Source organism: Rutilus rutilus (genome assembly GCF_951802725.1).
Source record: "Rutilus rutilus genome assembly, chromosome: 19".
NCBI lineage: Eukaryota > Metazoa > Chordata > Actinopteri > Cypriniformes > Leuciscidae > Rutilus > Rutilus rutilus.
In genome coordinates, this window is record NC_140232.1 from 11,232,131 (window position 1) to 11,255,803 (window position 23,673).

The 23,673-nt window shown below is 35.9% G+C and overlaps 1 protein-coding gene across 5 annotated transcripts in view; it reads left to right on the forward strand.

Annotated features, from left to right (window-relative positions):
• The window catches only part of sorbs3 (sorbin and SH3 domain containing 3), a 65,436-nt gene that overhangs the window by 22,841 nt on the left and 18,922 nt on the right, over positions 1 to 23,673 (forward strand). For all 5 annotated transcript variants that reach the window (XM_084388446.1, XM_084388445.1, XM_084388443.1 and 2 more), the window contains 9 exons: positions 10,260 to 10,322; positions 14,119 to 14,316; positions 15,907 to 15,979; positions 16,214 to 16,353; positions 17,812 to 17,875; positions 19,750 to 19,773; positions 20,018 to 20,114; positions 20,260 to 20,353; positions 23,248 to 23,322. In XM_084388446.1, coding sequence (XP_084244572.1) covers positions 10,311 to 10,322; positions 14,119 to 14,316; positions 15,907 to 15,979; positions 16,214 to 16,353; positions 17,812 to 17,875; positions 19,750 to 19,773; positions 20,018 to 20,114; positions 20,260 to 20,353; positions 23,248 to 23,322 — 777 coding nt within the window. In that variant the 5' untranslated portion in view covers positions 10,260 to 10,310. The remainder of the gene's footprint in view (positions 1 to 10,259; positions 10,323 to 14,118; positions 14,317 to 15,906; positions 15,980 to 16,213; positions 16,354 to 17,811; positions 17,876 to 19,749; positions 19,774 to 20,017; positions 20,115 to 20,259; positions 20,354 to 23,247; positions 23,323 to 23,673) is intronic.

The window sequence follows — 23,673 nt, forward strand, 5'->3', positions numbered from 1 at the left end:
AACCATATCATACCTGGTGTAGAACATGTGACTCAGTATTATGTAAGAGCTGTAGTGCACTCCTTCCCTACTGAAGTCAGTGGATCTGCTGAGTAGACGGGTGGAGCTCGTTCATGAATGTTCCATAGGTCACTCCCTCATATCAGAGACTGGAACTACGAATACCAGGACACTGGTGACGTTGCCTTTAAAGGATTATTCAACCAGAAATGTCTTCATTTACTCATCCTCATCATGTTGTTCCAAGGTTTCTGTCTCCAAAAAAGGAAAAATTTACTTCAACATGCAGTTACAATTAAGGGGGACCAAAGCCTTGAAAGCTTCAAAAAGGACCCGAAAGCACCATAAAAGCATCATAAATGTGGTCCAGATGACTCATGCACTGTATTCCAAGTCAATCTATCGTTTTGCATAATAATCTTCCATTGTGCTGTTAAATTTGAAAAGATCCAACTAGGGTTGCAAAGTTTCCAGAATTTTTGGAAACTTTTCAGGATTATTTGGAAACTTTTGGAAACTTTTCAGGATTATTTGGAAATTTTCTGGAACTTTTAGAAAGTTTCTGGAAATTTACCAGAAATATTCAGCCCCTTTGCAACCCTAGATCCAACTCAAAAGAATTTGAATCTGACGTCGCTACTTCTCCCAGAAATCATATTCCATCAGAAGACTTGATATATAGCGCAAATATGAACTACTTTTATGGCCATTTTGAAGCTTGACGGCCCCCATCCTCATTTACTTTTATTATATTGAAAAAAAGAATGCCTCCAGGATTTCCTTTATAAATTCACTTTTTGTGTTTCACGGAAGAAAGAAATTCATATGCTTTGGAACGACACGCGGATGAGTAAATGATGACGTAACTTTTATTTTTGTGTGAACTATCCCTATAAAGTTTCCTGTGGAAAACATGATTTCACTTTTCTACCTATTTCCTAAAAGTCTTGGATTCCCACAGAGTTTGAGCATGTGGATAGTTTTCAATGCTATTTAAAAAGATATAAAAGAAAGGCCATAAAAGAAAGATGTAATAAGATTGGGTTTTCGATTGTTTTCTCGAAAATAAAACCACCTGAAGGCCAATGTTCCAGCCATGATGTCATTGGGAGTATGTGCTCTAGAATTGACTACAGACAGGAGAATGCGAACGGATACTGTTCTGTCAGAGCTTGTCATGGGTCACTATGAACATCTTGAATTTGTTGCTTAATATAACACAGCGTAGATGAATCAATATAACATTGCATTGCAGGGCTAATGCAGGCTATGGGTTTAAGCAGACTATCTCATTGATGAAAACGATGAATGGAGTTTGTGCTTTATAAGGTTTTATTAAAAACAGTCTGACTAAAGCAACACACGCCTGCATAGAGCATCACTGCAGCTTGATTTATCATCAACATGTGCAAGTGATTTGACCGCAGTAATTAACTTACTGACCCCTGCAGTCTACCAGACATTCATTAAGCAGACTTTGTGTCCTAATCAAACTTGTTTCTCCTCACAGATGGTATGCATGTTCGCTGCTTGGAGCAAAAGGCCGTAATACTTAATAATGTTGGTGCCGGAACTCTTAGTGGATCGTAAAAAGCAGAACCCTGATTAAATGTTAATGATTTTTCATTTACGTGTCACAGATGTCCTGCATGTCTGTTCCTATAAAACAAGATGAAACGCAGATAAGAACTCAATTAAGAGCAGAGTAACAGTGTTTTGACAGATTGAAAACACTTAGATTGCTCTTTTCCCATGAAACAGGCCAGACTTTAACCTTAGAGCAAAACTTTGGTTTATCCTTGAGTAGTCGTAGCCCAAAAGAGATATTTACTCACCTTCATGTCAAAGGTTCTTTTTTTTCTGCAGAACACAAAAGAAGATATTTTGAAGAATGGTTCAGCTGTTTTTGTACATTTAATGAAAGTCAATGAGGTCCATTACAAAATTGGACCCCATTGACTTTCATTGGATGGACAAAAAAAGAGACATTCATTCTTTTTTAAAATTCTTCTTCTTTTGTGTTCCACAGAAGAAAGAAAGTCATATGGTTTTGGAATGAAATTAGGGTGAGTAAAAGATGACAGAATTTAAATATTTGGATGAACTATCCCTTTAATTGGACATTCACAGACTGTCTGATGCGTATTGCACACTTCAAGCTTTTCTAAAATCAGAAACTCTATTGTAACAGGCTGGCTCATGTACAGTTTTCCTAAAAGTCAGGATGCACTGGTGTTTATGTTGAACCAGGATCCACTTTACTGTGTATTGCAATGTGACGGTCCCTTCCTGTCTAAGTGGACGATTGTCAATTTTCTCAAATCTAAACCATATAAAGGTTTTTAAGACTTTGAACTTTGTTTAGATCATCCCTAGTAAATATTGTGCAGGTGACAAACACATGGTGCAATGTGGAGCTTCAAAGACTTTTCAGATAATTTCTCAGAGGACAGGCCAGTGGTCCCGTCTTGTGCCAGTGACCTCAAAGTTGTGGGAAGCGTGTGTGATGTCATTGCCAAGTCCTCCGCAGGGACATTCCTCATCCCACTTCTCCACATCATCCCAATACCTCCCCCCCTTTTTCAGTCTGTACTGGCTGTTCCAAGCAAAACTCAGAATTGTGTGTTGTATACAATTATACATCACTGTTCAAAAGTTTGGAGTCAATATAATTTCTTTTAAAGAAATTAATGCTTTTATTCAGCAAGTATTAATTAGATCATTATCGACAGTAAAGACATTAATAATGACAAAATATTTCTATTTGAAATAAAATAGAAGTAGTTCTATTCATCAAAGAATCATGTTCATCAATTACTGTTGTACATTTCTGATCAAATAAATGCAGCCTTAGTGAACAAAATATTTATTCTTCTTTTAAAAAATCGTACCAACCCCAAAGTTTTGATCGGTAGTGTATAGTACAAGTACAAGTAGCTCTGATCTACTGAAATGATATCTAAAATCAGATTTTTTTCAATATTGATGAAGATGAATATTGTGGGAAAGCTAGTCCCAGATCAGTGATTTAGTATACTTCTAATGTATGCTTACACCTTACACAATCCAGCGCAGTATTTCCCAGATGAAAACAAAGGATAAATCAGGCCTTTTAGTCTGCAGTCTGAAGAATGTAGCATTTATGCATCGCAGATGCTTGTTTAAATTTTGTAATCTGAAAAAATTGCTTGGAGCGTAAAACAAACAACTTTAATGCTCAACGTGTTCTTAGAAGGAATCTGCACATATTTTACCAACGGATATCTGAGAGACGTGACCGTATTAGGTTGTGTTTCAGGAGTCCTCTAACTATTCCAGAGAGAATGTTGTTGGGTGCTCTCGCTCTCTCTCTCTCTCTCTCTCTCTCTCTCTCAGAGTGCTCATTTAGGTAATAATGGTCTAAAGAGCCAACAGCATAGTTGTCCAGTATACAGTCTCTTCACTCACTTGTCAAGGTGTAAAGTAAACTGTTTTGATTTAAAGACTTTTTGTTTAAGAATTTACTTACCTTTAACTTACTAGTCAGTAAGTTTACTTAACAACTATTTGACTAATTGGTCTTCAGGAAGCCCGCATAATTAGTCTGATTGTGGGTTTACCTGAACATGATCGGTTGTTTGTCTTGGGGGAAGCTTATATTAGACACGTTATTGTGTTAAGAAACAACTAACCTTCCAAAAACGCCTCTTCCATGGGGGGCCTCAATAAGTCTTAAAAAAATTGAATTGTACACTACCATCCAAAAGTTTGGGGTCTTTTTTTTGTGTAATATTTAAATTATTTATTATATATATACATATATATATTTGAAATCTAAACGACCCCAAACTTTTGAATGTTAGTGTGTATGGCTGCAGCATACACAGCCATTTAGAGTGCAAACTAAAAAAAATAATAAAAAGGCACTAAAAAAACTCTAAAAATATAAAGTAAAAAAAAAGAATAATAATAAAATAGTAAAATAAAAAAATTAAAATGAGTAAAAATATAAACTAGTCAAACTCAATAATGACCACCATGACCCATCCCTAGTTTAGTGTGGTATTATGTGCAGGATGTAGTTCACTGACAGGTTCATACACATGTATAATTACACACACACACACACCCACATACACAAATCTCTTTGTTTCTTCCATACATGTGGAGACATACAGTGCAATAAATCAACACACCTTCACTCTCTGTTGTACCTGTCCGTTTCTGAATTGGCTTTTGAGTGTCATGATTCTTTCTTTTATCTTGACTAAATAACTCTTGATATATGACTTCCCAAAGCACGCCAGTCTGCAACAAAAGCTTTTCATATTTTTAAATGCAAAAACAGGCAATAGGTTGGGCGTCCTCATCTTTATTCTAAAACGTGCTGTATGAATGAATGGCCTTAGTGTTTAATTCAATGAACTGAAATATTTTACCCTTTTACAAACTGGATTAAATTGACTGCTGAAGAGAATGAACATGAATAATTAGTTTGTAACATTTTGACATGTCAAATACAGCTGTGATCCTTGTGTGTGTCACATGACCTCATGAAAGGAAAATAGACACACTGGCATACAGGGTATTTGGCGTCTGCTATGCTAATTTATTTGGTTTTTCAAATGTAATGTTTTATGTTCACCCTCACATTCCAAACCCACATTCCTTTTACTGTGTAACACAGATGGAGAAGTTTAGCAGAATGTCCTGGCTGTTCTTTTCTATACAATGAAAGTGAATGCGGATGGATGCAACCAAACTCCAAAAATGCTTTAGAAAAGTCTTCTGAAGTCATATGATAGCTTTGTGTGAAAAAAAAAAAATAATAATAATAATTTCAATGCCTTTGCGTTCTCTCAGAAAATTTTTGTGTTCCCTCGTGAAAACTTGTGCGTTCCCCATAGAAACTTTGCATTCGCAAAGAATTCAAAAGGTTTCTTGGGGGAACACAAAACATTTGAGAAAGAACGCAAAGTTTTTTGGTTGGAATGCAGAACATTTGTGAGAGAATGCAAAGTTCCTTGGGGGAATGCAACACATTTGCGAGAGAACGCAGAGTTTCTCGGGGGAATGCAACACATTTGCGAGAGAATGCAAAGTTTCTTGGGGGAACGTAAAACATTTGAGAGAGAATGCAACTTTTTTGGGGGGAACGCAAAACGTTTGAGAGAGAACGCAATGTTTTTTGGGGGAACGCAGAACATTTGTGAGAGAATGCAAAGTTTCTCAGAGGAACGTAAAACATTTGTGAGAAAAAGCAAAACATTTGCGAGAATGCAAAGTTTCTGGGGGAACGCAAAACGTTTGAGAGAGAACGCAAAGTTTTTTGGGGGAACGCAATATATTTGTGAGAGAATGCAAAGTTTCTCAGAGGAACGTAAAACATTTGTGAGAAAAAGCAAAACATTTGTGAGAGAATGCAAAGTTTCTCGAGGGAACGCAAAACGCTTGAGAGAGAACGCAAAGTTTTTTGGGGGAACGCAAAACATTTGAGACAGAACACAATGTTTTTTGGGGGAACGCAGAACATTTGTGAGAGAATGCAAAGTTTCTCAGAGGAACGTAAAACATTTGTGAGAAAAAACAAAACATTTGCGAGAGAATGCAAAGTTTCTCGGGGGAACGCAAAACGTTTGAGAGAGAACGCAAAGTTTTTGGGGGGAACGCAAAACATTTGAAACAGAACGCAATGTTTTTTGGGGGAATGCAAAACATTTGTGAGAGAATGCAAAGTTTCTCGGGGGAACGTAATACGTTTGAGAGAGAACGCAAAGTTTTTGGGGGGAACGCAAAACATTTGAGACAGTACGCAAAGTTTTTTGGGGAACGCAAAACATTTGAGACAGAACAACGCAATGTTTTTTGGGGGAACGCAGAACATTTGTGAGAGAATGCAAAGTTTCTCAGAGGAACGTAAAACATTTGTGAGAAAAAGCAAAACATTTGCGAGAGAATGCAAAGTTTCTCGGGGGAACGCAAAACGTTTGAGAGAGAACGCAAAGTTTTTGGGGGGAACGCAAAACATTTGAGACAGAACGCAATGTTTTTTGGGGGAATGCAAAACATTTGTGAGAGAATGCAAAGTTTCTCGGGGGAACGCAAAACGTTTGAGAGAGAACGCAAAGTTTTTGGGGGGAACGCAAAACATTTGAGACAGAACACAATGTTTTTTGGGGGAACGCAGAACATTTGTGAGAGAATGCAAAGTTTCTCAGAGGAACGTAAAACATTTGTGAGAAAAAACAAAACATTTGCGAGAGAATGCAAAGTTTCTCGGGGGAACGCAAAACGTTTGAGAGAGAACGCAAAGTTTTTGGGGGGAACGCAAAACATTTGAAACAGAACGCAATGTTTTTTGGGGGAATGCAAAACATTTGTGAGAGAATGCAAAGTTTCTCGGGGGAACGTAATACGTTTGAGAGAGAACGCAAAGTTTTTGGGGGGAACGCAAAACATTTGAGACAGTACGCAAAGTTTTTTGGGGGAACGCAAAACATTTGAGACAGAACAACGCAATGTTTTTTGGGGGAACGCAGAACATTTGTGAGAGAATGCAAAGTTTCTCAGAGGAACGTAAAACATTTGTGAGAAAAAGCAAAACATTTGCGAGAGAATGCAAAGTTTCTCGGGGGAACGCAAAACGTTTGAGAGAGAACGCAAAGTTTTTGGGGGGAACGCAAAACATTTGAGACAGAACGCAATGTTTTTTGGGGGAATGCAAAACATTTGTGAGAGAATGCAAAGTTTCTCGGGGGAACGCAAAATGTTTGAGAGAGAACGCAAAGTTTTTGGGGGGAACGCAAAACATTTGAGACAGAACGCAATGTTTTTTGGGGGAATGCAAAACATTTGTGAGAGAATGCAAAGTTTCTCGGGGGAATGCAAAACGTTTGAGAGAGAACGCAAAGTTTTTGGGGGGAACGCAAAACATTTGAGACAGAACGCAATGTTTTTTGGGGGAACGCAGAACATTTGTGAGAGAATGCAAAGTTTCTCAGAGGAACGTAAAACATTTGTGAGAAAAAAGCAAAACATTTGTGAGAGAATGCAAAGTTTCTCGAGGGAACGCAAAACGTTTGAGAGAGAACACAAAGTTTTTTGGGGGAACGCAAAATATTTGAGACAGAACGCAATGTTTTTTGGGGGAACGCAGAACATTTGTGAGAGAATGCAAAGTTTCTCAGAGGAACGTAAAACATTTGTGAGAAAAAGCAAAACATTTGCGAGAGAATGCAAAGTTTCTCAGGGGAACGCAAAACATTTGTGAGAGAAGGCAACGTTTTTTGGGGGAACGCAAACCATTTGAGATTGAACACAATTTTTTTGGGGGAATGCAAAACATTTGTGAGAGAACGGAATTTTTTGGGGGGGAACTCAAAACATGTGAGAGAGAAAAGCATTCATACAGGTTCATACAGTGAAAAATAAATATACCAATATAAATATTTTATACAATGTATACTACAAATATATTCACATATTTACAGTATGTACATAATATAAATATTTTTTCCACCACCATGAACCTTTGGGGGCTCTGTATAATGGAAGTAAAATGAGACTGAAGGAAAACGTTATTTTAACACAAAGTTTGTTGGGGTAATGCAAAAGTTTTGTGTGAGAACGCAAAGTTTTGCGAGTGATCGCAAAGTTTCTTTGGGGAATGCAGTATTTTTGGAAGAAAATAAGTTCCTTGAGGGAACGCAAAACTTTCACGACCAAATGCAAAAGCAGTGCAATATTTTTTCTTTTTATCAGATGAGGTTGAATAAATGACAATGTAATTTTTGAGTGAACTCTTTCTTTCAAGTTTAATGTATTTCACTTATGTCCCAGATTTCACTATCACTAATTGATACAAGACATAACTATCTATGTTAATAAGCAAATAAACACACACCCATTGTGGGACCCTCACATACTGAGAGATCATTGTGAAGCACACATACATAAACCCACACTCAATTGTTGTTTTCTCTGTTATGTAATGGAGCTCATTCAAGACTGGTGAGTCATCTGGGCCAAGAGAACGAGAGACCAAGAGAGAGAAAGAGAATAACCCAACATATAATCCCCTGTGTGAAAAGCCCAGTGTTCATAGCAGTGGATACAACATTCTGGAAACTGACGGCAATCATTATGGTCTCCTGTTCATAGTTAATCATCTCACATGGAAAACACATCTCTAGGAGTGCTGGGTTTAGGGTTTTGCTCTCAGAGCGGGAAACGTTGATGTCAAATGGAAAGCTAAAGTCATGTGAAATATGACAAGTCACCGGTTGCTATGATAACTACATTTTTTTGTGGTTTATAAACACCACTTTTTGTAGAGCAGCGAATTTTCTTTTTTGAAATCATTTTGCTTGTTTTAAACATTTTTGGTTCAGTTGTTTGTGAGGATTTTTACACCAGTTGTTTTGATGGGTCTTCTCGTTGTGGTTTTCACACGGTTATGGCTTGTTGGAAAGTTTGACCCCTGGTCATTGTTTAGTTATTCAATTGCCACAGCAACAGGGCAGGAATGTCCACATCATTGGTTTCAAATTCTTGGGTTTTTTGTTGCTGTTTCAGATTTTTCACAATTAATTATTATCAGACAAAAAAAATACTAAAAAAGTGTTGAAGCAGTGAAACAAACTCTAAGAAGTCCACGCCACAGATTGAGTTTGAATGGTCGTACATTGAGCACAGAGTGTGAATATAACAAAATCATCACAAAAAGCTTCCGTCCAACCAAATGCTCAAGCTCTTTAAAGCAGGATGGATTTATTCATCAGCTGGGAACATTTTTCTGAAAGTGATTCCCACAATATCATTTCACTGTGCCATTTTATTATGGTTATAATTGTGGTGGAGACTCTCAGACTCTATTCTTTTATATTTAGAACGATTTGTAGAGCTATTTTAGAACTCTTTATTGTTATCGCTATAGTTCACACATCCTTGGTGTGAATGGGCCTTAAGAGTGCAAAACATGCAAACATTATTTTCATTGAATTCATGAATGTAATCAATGTGTGTGATGAGAGAGAAACATACTGTAATGGTTTATTAATCCACTTACCTGTCCTCTGTTGCTCAAAACGATGAATAGCACATATCAAACTGCAGTGTCTCATTACAGCTGGTTTTGTTTCTGCAACTGATTATTCAGGAACATTTTATTTTATTTTAATTTTAAAATGGTCCAAATCATTAAGTTGTTAATTTGTCGCTGTATTTACACTAAAATATGTAAATTAAATAAAACACAAATTCATAAATAACATAAACATAACATAAATTCATTTAACAGTGACCCAGTCTTTTGAATATGATTTCATTGGCAAGTTTAAGTTGGGCTTCATAAATGAATTCACTGTAAAAAATTTCTAACCCTCCCAAATCAAAAATTTCAAGTGACCGATAACATCTAAATTTTTCAGTTGGCCCAAGTGAAATTCTTGTTGCAGTAGTCTGTTAACATTGGCTCAATGAGAAATAATACGTCAGACTAATTGAAAAATTTAGATGTTATCGGTCACTTGAAATTTTTGACTTGGGGATGTAATTTTTTTTTACAGTGTTCCGATCTTAATTTCTTTTTTAATAAACTTTATAACTATACGTTTTATAATAAAAAGCTCTGCAATGGGGGTTGTGCTTTCTCAGGGCAACAATGTTTTGATGTGAAAATTAATTGGGCTCTGATAAAGAGCTTAATTTTTTTTAAATAAATTAATAAAATATATATACAAATTTTAGTGCTGTCAAAATGATTAATTGAATCTAACATAAAAATGTATATATATATATACAGTATATATACAGTGTATATATATGTGTATGTGTGTGTGTGTGTGTGTGCATATATATTTATAAACTTTTCTGTTAGATGGAATTAATCGCGATTAATTGATCTGACAGAAAGCAAATACAACACAATGACATGCAAATACTAAGTATTGCATGACGTCATCTATAGCAACTTTGAGCAGACTTTAGCTACTTTCCATTGAATGAGTAAGCAATAGTGGTAGTGATTTAATTATTTTATGTAAATAACAGGACAGTTTGAAAATTACCCCAGTTATTAAATGCTGTTGTCAATCACTGATTTAAATCAAATAGAAATAAAACAAAAGTCCTCATGATTTATTATTGAACGTTTTCCCTCCCTAAACGGTGCTTCATCACAATATGTATTTAAGTTAAAGTGTCTACATGATGGCTGCATTGTCAAGGAATTGTCAAGGAAGTATTTTTAATGCATTGTGATGTACTGTGTGTTTTTTTAGGCAGCAAGTCTAAGATCTGAGAGATTACTGACTAGGATCCCTGCTGATGACATGCAGTCTCAGGTAAGACAAACTTTCAAAGCATCTGTTGAAAATCAAAGCTTGTTCTCTGCATTTCTCTAACTGCTTAACTTATGTTAATGTCAAGTACTTTGCACTTGTACCTACTTATGATCCTTGGCAGCTCCTGGGCCGTTCAGCATCACCTCGAAAGATGCCCTGGAAACACAGAAAGAAAGAAACGTTACAAACAACCCATTACACAATGACAGGAGGAGAGAAAGAGAGAGCTATTTATGGACTAGACTTGGATTTCCATGAAAAAGCCCCAGTCCCTGTTCCCCCAGCTCACAAAGGCATCTCCATGATTTAACAATATACAGTTTCACCATCTGTGAGAACACGGGGATCTTCCCATGACCCCTAGAGTTCAAACAGAGAACAGGAGCATTATTCAGGTCACAGAGAGAGCAGAAAGTGAGGTATGGTGGGGTTTGAGTCAAGAGGGAGAGGAAAGAAGGTCAGGCAGACATTTGGGAATGCAAAATTGATCCAGAAATGCTAACCTAACCTGTTACCATCACTCTGGTGACCTCGTCATGACCGTGTTGGTCTAGAATCATTCCTTAGTGAGACTGAATGAGGGACCTCGTTATAATGAGGTAGTAATGATGTTGTGGCACCTCTAACTAAGACCACAAATGGCCCGTTTTCTGTAAGAAGGTGGAACATGGTCTTAAATCTAAAATGGACTTGGATGGTAATTTCATTTTGATACTTAGAAAAGGTATCAAACTGACAGGAGAGGATTTTTTATCATTGCTAAAGTTTGGCCAAAATCTCAAAGCCCTTCTAATTGGTCACAGGAAAAAAACAATAATAATAAATAGTACATAACACAACATAGCACAACATGCACCAATGCTAAATTTTTCTATATATCCTAATCATTTGTTAACAAATCTGTATTCATTACTTCAATGAGCTAATTGTTTCTGCCTTAAATTAATACATTTTTAAATAAATACATTATTAGCTAACTGTCTGATTTGTATATCTGAAATACATAACTAAGACAGTTACCTCTGATAACAGATCCCTCTAAATTGTAATGTAGACATGCATTTTCTGCAAAGCTTCTTTGAAAAAATATGTATTGTGAAAAGCGCTATACAAATAAATGTGAATTGAATAACATAGCATAACATATAGCATAGCATAGCATAGCATAACATAACATAACATAACATAGCATAGCATAGCATAGCATAGCATAGCATAGCATAGCATAACATCACTTAACATTTAAATAGCTGTCAATAGTAGTGATGCACAGAAATGCCGCAAACTGAAATCGAAATTAAAGTTTCACAAATTAAATTGGGGTAATTAGGTAACTTGGGTGATAAATTAAACCAGTTCTTCAGCAACAAACTACTCCAATATTCCAGTCAAACATAGCATTATTTTAACAGCACAGTGAATTGTGTCCACACTGCTGACATGTTTACCTGTTGTAGCATTTCCACATTGTGTGTATAAAATAGACTCTGAAGCAGTTCAATTGTGTCATCAGAGCGCTAATTAAACCATTTCAGTCAATGATTTTGGCCCTCCAAACTTTTGACTAAAATAAAAAATTCTGCAAATTTGGTGCATCACTACCCTTGTGAAAAAAGTACACTTTAGCATACTTTTAAAAAGAGTACTTATTATGGAAATAATATGCTATAAAAGAATATACTTAATTGTGAACTGAATGTAATGCTTTCGGACACTTAGGGTGGCTTAATACTTGTAGTTCAGTTCTCTTGGTTGGTTATTTTGATCCAGACCAAAAAAGAAAGAGATACATTTAGTCCATTTAGTTCGCTTAGCGTTCACACTGTCAAACCAAACCTAAAAATACAAAACGAACAAGCAAAAAAAAAAAAAAAATTTGCGACAGAACATCCAAAACAATGCTGTGTGCTGCAAATGCCCTTGTTGTATGTGCGTACATGTGATGAACTCATAAAGTAAAACCCAGGTATGCTTGAGCATTCTGTCCTCTTTAGGGTCGCATCTTGTGTCATCACATCCTGTTTTTGGTTTGTTTAGATGTCTTTGGTCCATGCTGCATTCATATTTCAGTCGATCCGTACCACAGTTCGTTAGGAAGTGCACTGAGACCAACCTTTTCTCAGTCCGATTTTTTTGGATGTTTGGAAGGTTTGGATGGCAGCGTTCACACTTATTCAAATGAACCACGCTAACAGAGCAATCGTACCAGAGTTCGCTGTACTTGAACCAAACCTGCCAAGTCTGCATGTTATGTACATTTAAATTAAAATGAATTATGGTTTAAATTACATTAAATGCAATTAGTTCAAGTAAAGCTTGCTTCTTTGATCCATTTAGAACAGGATTTAAGTACGTATTTATATGTAATTTCATAATTACTCCCATTGACTTTGAAATATGGTTAAAGTGTACTGCCGAATGTACTAACAAGCACTAAAATATACTTTAATGTGATTTCTCTTGAAACTTTTATGTCATGTATTTAAATTAATTGCACATTTGTAACGATTAAGTAATTATTTAGTACAATTGAAATAGTTTAATTGTAATATTGAATAACATTTATAATCTATTATAATCAAGTATTTACATGTGGTTTAGTATGTTAGTCAACACATCAAAATAAGTGTGCTGCTTTAAAACATGACAAAGGATTATTAAAGCATAATGATTTAAAATAAAACTTTTAATTTGACATTATTACTTTTTTAAAAGTACTTAAGTGTGTTAAGAAACTAACTTAACTTAATTCTTATATTATAATATCTGGTATAAAGTAACATTTTTGAAAAATATACTTTTAAGATTTGGTAAACTACATGCGCACTTCTTTTCCACAAGTGTAGTCAACAGAGGAATAAACATTTAGCCCAGAGAGTGGTGTAGTTACAGTATCTACCAGTAACTGCTGAAGATAACCAGCTAAACCTTCACTTCATGTTTTTGACAAAAAGACTGAGGGCCCTATCTTACACCCGGCGCAATGCAGCGCCAGGCACGGCACAAGTGTGTTTTGCTAATTTCCACATCCTGTGCCACGTTGTTTAAAGCAAATGCATTTGCGCCAATTTGTGCAACCGTGTGTGTGCTGGTCTGAAAACGAGGTGTGTACTTTGTTGGCGCATTGCTATTTTGAGGCAACAGAAATAGACTGCGCCATTGACCAACTGAAACCTGGTATAAAGTCAATGGCGCAATATTTCTTTTGTTATTTAAAGAGCGCGTTATAATATGAGCCTATAGGCGGGTCCACAATGCACGTACACTCTGCTTATTACACACACAGGGTCACGCAGCAGCACACAAACTAGCCAAATATTAAAAATAAAAGGATTACAATGTAAAAGATTATTATTGTGTACATAAAGATATGGTGGAATCCGGCTTGTCCCGTGGATGGTCTGCTTGCGCACTTTAACCTCGCGCACAATCAGTTCCGTTTGCGCTCTGGAGACGCGTTCAGTCTTTCCACTATCAAATTCCGCCATGTAAATAGCGAATCCGCCATGGCGCGAGCGCAACTGGCTTTTAAAGGGAATGGGAGATGAGACTTTTATTGGTTTATTGCACGTAAAGCCCAAAACACACCCATTACTCTTAAGAGAATAGGGGCAACCCCTTTTAGATCATGCGCCGACCATTTTTCCCGTCGTTAAACTAGCAAAAGTGGGCTTTAGACCCTGCGCTTAGATTGTTAAAATAGGGCCCTGAATGTCTCATGCATTATTTAATTTGCACGGAAATTGTGATTCTGGGTCTCTGAAAAAAATTCTAAAAATCTCTGTTTTTCTCTCAGAAAAGTGTGGAGGTCTATGATCATCTAAATGGCTCGCGTATCATCTTCTCAGATGAGGCTCTTCCCAGCAGTGGATCAAGACAGCACTTCATGACACCGGATATGAGCCAGGAAGTAGTAGTAATCTCTCCTGGTCTTCCTACACCTCCGTTAAGTCCGTTCCACAACAGTTCAGCCTCTTCGTCTTCATATCACAAGGCAAGAGCACATCCGTAACACATTACTGTTGCAGACATTATAACACGTGTGTTTGGAACTTTACTATTCATATACACTGAGATGTATATGAATACATCTCAATACCCCCCCCACGCCGCCATAAATCTCACTCCAAGCAAAACTCAAAAGTTGGCAGCTATGTAGCTTGTACACAAGCTATATGGAAAATGGAGTTGTTATTTTCAGTAAGCCTAGTACTATTTTGGCACAATACTTGTTAATGCGTTGAAAATATGACTGTGCTGTTGCTCATAGAATTGGTTAATAGAAAAAACAGGCTTGGTAAAAGTCCTGGTTGAGCCACAGAAAGTTCAGGCTCAGGATTTTTTTTCACTTTAAGCCCTGCCACCATGTACCCATCCTCTGATGGCTTCTTCCAGCAGGATAATGCACCATGTCACAAAGCTCGAATCATTTAAAATTGGTTTCTTGAACATGACAATGAGTTCACTGTACTAAAATGGCCCCCACAGTCACCAGATCTCAACCCAATAGAGCATCTTTGGGATGTGGTGGAACGGGAGCTTCGTGCCCTGGATGTGCATCCCACAAATCTCCATCAACTGCAAGATGCTATCCTATCAATATGGGCCAACATTTCTAAAGAATGCTTTCAGCACCTTGTTGAATCAATGCCACGTAGAATTAAGGCAGTTCTGAAGGCGAAAGGGGGTCAAACACAGTATTAGTATGGTGTTCCTAATAATCCTTTAGGTGAGTGTATATAGACTATATATATATATATATATATATATAAATTGAATTAAAAAAAATATTAAAAAGCAAATATCTGACATTGATCATAGATTGGGTTTATAGATTTTCTTGTTTCCATTGAAGCACAAGATGCTCTTTAGAACATTCTCAAATTATTCTGGAGAACATGGTCAGGTTTTACTCTAACGTGTTCATGCTGTCATTAAAGCAGAAAAGAGACATACCACATAATAATACTTTCTTACACTAAACTTTTTTTTGTTAATTGAAATAAAATATAAATACTACATGGAAAAATTTACCTTAAAAACCTTAAATGAAAATAGAAAATAATAAAAAATAATCATGTATAAATAATCAAAGTAAAAAGTCAACTAATAAAATGCCAAAGCACATAAAAAAATAAATAAAAAAAACTGAAACTATACAAATAGTTAATGTTAAATAGTTAAAATTAAGCTAATTTATTAAATAAATACTATAATACTAAATAAACAATACCAAAAAATCACTGCTTTGACTGTTACACGCTGATTTGGACTGAAGGTTTTCAGGCACATCATTTGTATTGTTCTGCCCCCTTGTGGCATTAATTAAAAAAGGACTCTTAAGATACAGAATTCATCCTTTTTACAGTTTTAAAGATAGCACAAGCATTTCTTTGCACATGCCACTTGGATTGATATTTTATAATGCAATGAAATTCAGACATTTATAAGTGCAACTTAAGTGTCCAAATGTGTTATGATAACACATTAAGTGTTACTGATTTAATGTTTCCTATTTACCTGGATTCTCTTTAATTCACTGTGATTGTAATATATCCCTGATTGTGAACTAATGTTTCATCAGGTCTCAGATGTAAATGGAGGTGGATTCCCGTCACACAGTTTCGGATCCTACTATGGAACGACTCAGACAAATGGTAAATAATCTACTTGATTACAAGACTCAATCTGTTATATTAAGTGCATCAACACATCTGATTAGTGTTGGTGTTACTTGACTGAATTAAAATAATTATTATGTGCATCTTATCTGTGGTGATAAGTAAATATAAGAATAGGTTTCTGTCCTACAATTAGAGTTGTAAAATTAGAATTTAGAAATAAAATGCAATTCCATAGGTGTTTAATTCATCATCTCTCATCCCTTTCAGTTGGATTATCCAATGGTGGAACACAGAGTGGAGGTTCTGCCACATTGCCCAGGACTTCTGCTACGCGAGAGGAGCGCTTAATAAAGTTCTCTGGAATCGGTCCTGTAGATGAGACGGGCATGCCAATCGCATCCCGATCTGTGAGTCCCAGCATACTCTCTGAACCACTGCAATCCCAGAATGCATTCATGCTTCACACCTTCAGTGAGCTGAAAATTACAATGAAACACATGGCCATTTGATCCTGTTGTACTGAATGGCTGTATAAACCAGCCATGCATGCATGCATACTAGTTATCACATCCTTAAACCAAGACTAATGTACTTGAGAAGCAAAACTGTGAAATATGTCGACATATTCAAGATATAAAATATTATACAGTAAAAATATAGTATTCTGAAGATGAATGGTAATATTTTATGCAGTTTTGCTTCTTAAAGGGGCTATATGTAGAATTCAGAAGGCTTTGTTATTAGCTACACCAGTGGCCGTTAAGTGAACTGCAGACAGCAAATTATTGCTCGTGCACGTGTACAAGAGACTGAACATGATTCAGTGTCCCGATATACTCGCGGCTACGTTCCTTTTCGTTCTTAGAAGTAAAAAGAATTTGGAAATACATTTGCAGCGTTATACTGTTAACAAACATCCAGATGCCATCCATGCGACGTTTAGATGAATATGTAACGTAAATGTGACCCTGGACCACAAAACCAGTCACATGGGTCAATTTTTGAGATTTATACATCATCCGGAAGCTGAATAATGTATGATCTATGTTTTGTTAGGATTGGACAATATTTGTCCGAGATACAACTATTTCAACATCTGGAATCTGAGGGTGCAAAAAAAAATCAAAACATTGAGAAAATCGCCTTTAAATTTATCCATTTATGTTCGCGATTGTGCTGCATTCACTGACAAAAATAAATGTTTTATACAGACCATAGACTATATAGATCTGGCTGTGTGAGAATGAATCCCTTTTCTTTGCATGACACATTGATATTAGTCTTAAGCCTACAGTACAGAAGGTATCTTTCGGGCATTATCCTGAACATTGACAATAAGCAAAATTAGTTTCATGTGTCAGAACGAAAGTGAGGCTCTCAAGAGCATGCGTAATCATATCCTTATGATTTTTTCGGCAAAAATGTTCCGAGTTCTTCACTTGAAAATCAGTCTACAGGCATTTATAGACAACCTGAGAAATCGGGGAAGGTCTCTTCTTGCAAGTTGTGATTAATACATGAAAATTCTTACATATAGGCCCTTTAAATGAATTAATTTAGTTTTAAAAACAATAGAACATTGTTCAAATAAATGCATATGTTGCACTATATGCATTCTTTATTTTAATACTCCAGTATTTGATTTTTAGAACTTTATTAGAATGCATTGTTGAGCTTTTTCATTCTGAGACATTTGACTTGTAAACAATACAAAAATGTTAATCACATATTAACATTTTTGTATTGTTTACAAGTCAAATGTCTCAGAATGAAAAAGCTCAACAATGCATTCTAATATTGTTTATGCCATTTATATGTTTTATTTTGAACAATGCATTTTTTGTCTTTCCCATCTCTTTCACCAGAGCGTAAACAAGCCTAAGGACTGGTATAAGAGCATGTTCAAACAAATCCACAAGAAACCAGAGGGTATGTGCTCTCACTCTCTCTCTCTCTCTCTCAGAAACAATGAGGAAATTCCTCTCTGTTATTGTCTGTCACATTTTACATGGTCCAGAAAGAATAAAGCCAAACTCTGGCTTAGAAATGTTAGACCTCATTTCTCGAACATTGTTAAACCTTTCACCACATGTGGAACTCAATGAGAAAGTGCACAATCGACCCCTTTGAAAGTGGAACCAGATAGGCTTTACTGAGCATGATGGGATTTAGGATATACCACACTGTTCCTTTCCTTCATCAGTGAACATTCTGAGTTAGAAGATACCGATTTCAAACTCTTAAAAATGTCAAGAGCACAGACTATAATTGTAAATAACCAATAAAACAGGACAACAGCAAAAGAACAGCATCAGAAATGTGGAGTGTTGCTGTAACAAAAACTCCTGCTGAAATTTATACTGTGCTTTACCACTAATTACTGTTACAAAACTTCACAAAAACCCTCTAGGATATTTGGCCAGAGTCCTGAGCTTGATTAATGTTCAGAGGTTTGCTGTTGCAGTTTAATAACTGGAAAAGCACCTGATGTAGTTGAGTAATTATGAACGGCATAATGCAGTGTAACACAGCTTTCTCGATGTATTTCCATAGACACGTTGTTTGACTCAGACTTATTGAGCTTATAGAGAGAAAGAAGTTAAGAGCGGGCTGTCATATGATAAGCTTATGATATCTGGTCTTTAAATAGTACTGTAAGTAGTTCATTGAAATGACACTTTTATCCAAAGAGACTTACACTACAATGATTACACAGACAATCTGCCTTGTTGTGATAGTGGATAATAAATCATGGATTGCTCTGTGCTAACCTACTGCTTAAATCTTATGTCACTACACCACATCAAACCTTAGATATTGATATTATTTTAGCTAATAACTATAAAGATGCAGCCAAATATCTGAAGTTCAGTACAGATAGAAAATGTTTTCTTAGTTTCATGCATTTAATTGATTATTGGGATATATTGATTTGGCATTCAATATAATAATTCTGGCATGTTTCATCTTTTCTTTTTTCTTTTGTTGTTGTTGTTGTTATGGCCAATAACTGATACATAATGATGTTAAAATTCTATACTAATCAATCTATGATACCAGTCAAAAGTTTAAGGTTGAGAAGGTTTTTTAATGTTTTTGAAAGAAGTCTTTTCTATTTTATAGTTTTCTATTTATAATTTTTCTATTTAAAAATATAAATTATTCCTGTGATGTCAAAGCTGAATTTTCAGCATCATCACTCTACAGTGTGATCCTTCAGAAATCATTTTAATATGCTGATTTGGTGCTCAAAAACATTTCTTATTATTATCAGTGTTGCAAGCAGTTGTGCTACTTAATATTTCATATATTTGTAATTTTTTTCAGGATTCTTTGATGAATAGAAAGTTCAAAAGAACAGCATTTATTTGAAATTTATAAGTTTTGATCAATTTTCAGTGTCCTTTTTATACATGTTGCATGTACTAACTATAGTAATAACAGTAAATTATGCATAATTAAATACAACTAACATTAAACCAAACCTATAGTAACTAATTAATATTATTACTTAATTACATACCACCTTAAATAAAGTGTACCCAAAAAATCCCAATGTTTTTAACAGTAGTGTATACAATTCTATACTATTTTGTCTAAATACATGTAAAATAAGTTTAAACCTAAAGATTACTTTGATATTATTAAATCATTAGTGTTTTGTAAAGATTAACTTTGAGTGTTAAAAGACAGCAACACTAACTTAAATGTAGAAATAGGAAAAATTAGCCTTTACTATTTAATTTCAAATTTAATATAATATAATACTAATAATTTAATTTTGTATGTTTTTACTCCTGTAGAGCCTGAGCTTGACTGGAGAGAAAGTAAGTAGCAAAATAGCTATATTTTATATGAAAACATTATCCTTATTTCCTGGGCTCTGTATTCTGTAACTCAGCCAGACCGAAGCCTGAATTGTTCTGCAGTGTTTTACAGTTATTTGTGTATAATGAAAATGTTAAAGCGTTCTGTTTGATGTATTCGGATAAAGACAGTATTCTCAAATTGAATAAAAGTGTGAAACATCTATAAGCTCTCATTGATATGCATTTTTTTTAATGCCTGCAGGGAAGCTGTCGTCATCATCGACTCCCCCAGATTCTGCCCAGCAGGACAGGCGCTCAGACCCCTTCACTCTCACCCCTCACGGAGCCCTGCCTGACTGGTGAGAGAGAGAGAGAGAGAGAGAGATAGAGAGAGAGATAGAGAAGTTACAGAGACACTGGGCAGGTTAGAATCTGTTGCTGCAAGAACCAACAATGATTGTGTGTGTGTGTGTGTGTGTGTGTGTGTATGGGGTTTTGTTACAGGGCTGATCTGGGCGATACAGGGAAGCATCCAGAACCAAAGAGTATTTTTGACTTTGAGCCTGGAAGGGGAGAAGCGGTAGAAGATCGTAACAAGGTAAGAGACAGCTGTCATCCACCATCACCTGAGCATTAATGCAGTTTAACAAGAAATATTGTCATTTAAACGTGCAAAAAGACTGGTGGGGTCTGTGTCTTATAATGAGGAATCTAGGAAAAAGTATCCTGATTTTTTTTAGTTTGCCAGTTCGTCCAAAGCATTATTGTGTCTGTTGAATGCCTTTTTGTCACTGTCCATTGGTATTTGTGAGTGGGTTTGACTGAACACTAGAAGTGGGAAAAAGGGCGAGAAGGTGCTGGTGAAAGTACAGTAGTTGTGACTGTTTTGCTGGGCAGAATCTGGGTGAGGAGATGATGACAGCTTCCCCATAAGCATTAAAAAAGACTGTCACAGGGTAAGCCTGTGACTATGCACGGACTGAACACGCACACACACACGCACATTCCGCACATACACCGGCGTCATGTTAACACGTTCTGTTTGGCGGCACTGACAATCATACTGTATCAATTGCCCTTCTCAAGAAGCAATCCTGGTATATTACCGTAAAAATGACCAGAATTACTTTCCCGGTAAATACATACGCTGTTCACACAAGCCTTCCGTCTTGTTACAGGTAATTTTGTTCCATTCACACATCAGTGCCAAAATACCAGTGTTGTGGGTGTTAAAGTAACCCCGAAGCAGTGTTAGAGTTAATTAGGTACTTAAGTGATTAATTGAGTGATGATTGTTTGATTATTGAAGACACCTGATGATAATGAGCAGAATCACACAATTAAGTGCTTAATGCATAAAGCACTGGATTTCTATAACAGTGCTATCCATGTGTTCCCCTTGCACAAATATATAGAGATTTTTTATATATTCCTCAAAATGCATAAACACAATAAATGAGGTCAAGGCACCTTTATTTATATAGCACTTTATTCAATACAGATTGTTTCAAAGCAGCTTTACAGTGACAACAGGAAAATGATTCAATGATGCAAACAGAGTTCATTTCGGTCTAAAAGAAAATAGTGTCATTGTTCAGCTGAAGTCAGTTAGTGTTGATTCCTTTCTGTTGTAAATATCATCAATTATTAAATGAGGTCATTTCATCTATAAAGCAGTTCTGCAGAAAAACAGTGATGTCATCGTTCAGCTCAGTTCAGTTCTCATCCAATAGTGTCAGTGCAGTCAAATCAATAAAATTGTTGAATATTGAATATGTATCATATTTCATATTTCAAAATTTATATTTTCATATTTCGATTGCGTAAATTTGATATAATAATTGTTTTTGTTAATTAGTCATTTACTGTTGAATATATTTATTTGGTTTATATTTGTTCAGTGACATCTATTTGGTAGCGCATGTAAAAAAGTTTGACGCACATGCAATAAGTGCATACGCACAGTGGGAGAATACAAAGCTTTTGACCATTTATAAGCATAAATTGCCTCACAAGTATAGTATCTCTACAAATAAGTTGTTGAGAAGACATTGCTGCGCAAGAGGATTATGCTGTATATAAGAAATGTGATTTTTTTATTGACTTGGAAGAATAAACAGTGATAAAGGAACTATATGGATTTCGAGTGTGAATACAAGACAAGAAGATGCGCGTCAAAACTTGTGGAATAAATAAAAGACATTAACATGTCCCGTACATTGAGTGTCCCCAACTAAGCAAGCCAGGGGCGACAGTGAAACTAGTTCTTCTCTGTCGCCTCTGCAGGAACTTCTCTATCTTCTCCCAATGAATGAACACAGTGCGTTTATGATTCAGGCTGCATCACAAGTCAGAATTCAGATTGTGGATCAGTAGCATTCAAATATTTTATTTGAATGCTAGTTATAAATGTACAATATATAACTCCTTTTTAATCTCAGGACAATATAACACTATAGCCGGTTACATAGTAATTTGTTACTGTATACAAATGACCTTTTTAGTAGTGTACTGTAGTAGTGTACATTTTAGATATCTGGTGACTTCAGTCTTGATTACATTCACTCTCAAGACTTCTCACAGAGGCCTATAAAGTGGTGTCATTCAGGGGCCATGAGAGAATTGGGATTATTAAATTCTCCAGAAATTCTCAGATTAAGATGTTTGTCAGGACTCCTGATTGTTTATGACTGACTTTATGTCTGGCTTTGTGTGAATAAGAGAATAAAAGAATCTATTGTTTCATCTCCAGTTGTGGAGCTGTGTGAAGGAGGGCTGTCTTGTGATTCGTATTAAACCTGTTAACCGCTTGTGTGATTTAAAAGCACCAAGTGCTGTTTCTTCTTTTCATTTTCCCTCATTTGCCTTAATGTGACAGCTATCATCTCATTTACTAAAGACAGCTTTGCTTTGTTAAAGTCCCCCTGTGTTGAAAATCCAACCATGTTTAAATGTCTATGTTGTGTTTTTAATATGCTTTAAGACAAACCATGTGCAATTCATAAGTCAACACCATTGCTGAGTATTTTCTCCTTAAAACTGCAGTGAACCAAAGACAGGTTTGAAATCGCTGGTGTTTCTGACGTCACAAACTACCTTGTTAACCAATCACGTCAAGGTGTTGTGGTAAACGAGTGGATCTCTGAGCTGGTGTGAGTGAGTGGAGGCGGGGCTAATTTGCATATCCATTGAACCGCATACTAAATGAGGCAAGGGTGTAGAGTTACATTCAAGCTATTTTCAAGGATTTTTTAATTTTATATATATGTCATTTTGGTGATCAAATATTCGGTTTAAGGGGGATGGGGGACTTTAACATATTTGAAAGATGCATTACTTATCATGTCTTATGGTGTTCTGGATGCCTGACTTGGCTTAAGTAAGGTTGTTAGCTGCCATTCAATTCTGCTCTTTAGTTAACAATTAAATGTGTCTAAATGTGCCTTAATTACATGATGTTGTAGTCTCAGTTGTTATTTGATTTGTTTTTAGTCTCTGAGGTCTGCGTCACAACTGCCTTTATATCAAACCCCGGTTAAACCTCAACCCAGATCTCCATCTATAGAGGTGAGTGTCTGCACTTCTACATCAGACATCAATCTGAACACATCTCGCTTTCTGTTATTATTATATTAATAATGAATCTATTACAAATAAATGGTCATTTTTAGAGGTACATTTGTTACAATATACAAACATGCCCATCATTTTCTGATTAAAGGTCCATGATCTGGATAAGTCTTTATTCTGAAGAAAATATGTTCATGCTGTCGGACTATTCCTGTGTACTCAGCATAATCTGAATAAATGAAGGCTATTTCTTTTCTGCCATTCTCTTCTGCAAATACCGGAGACGCTCTTTATCGCCAAATACCTTGTGATTTTTACACTGTCAAAGTTCAATTACCATGAAATCGC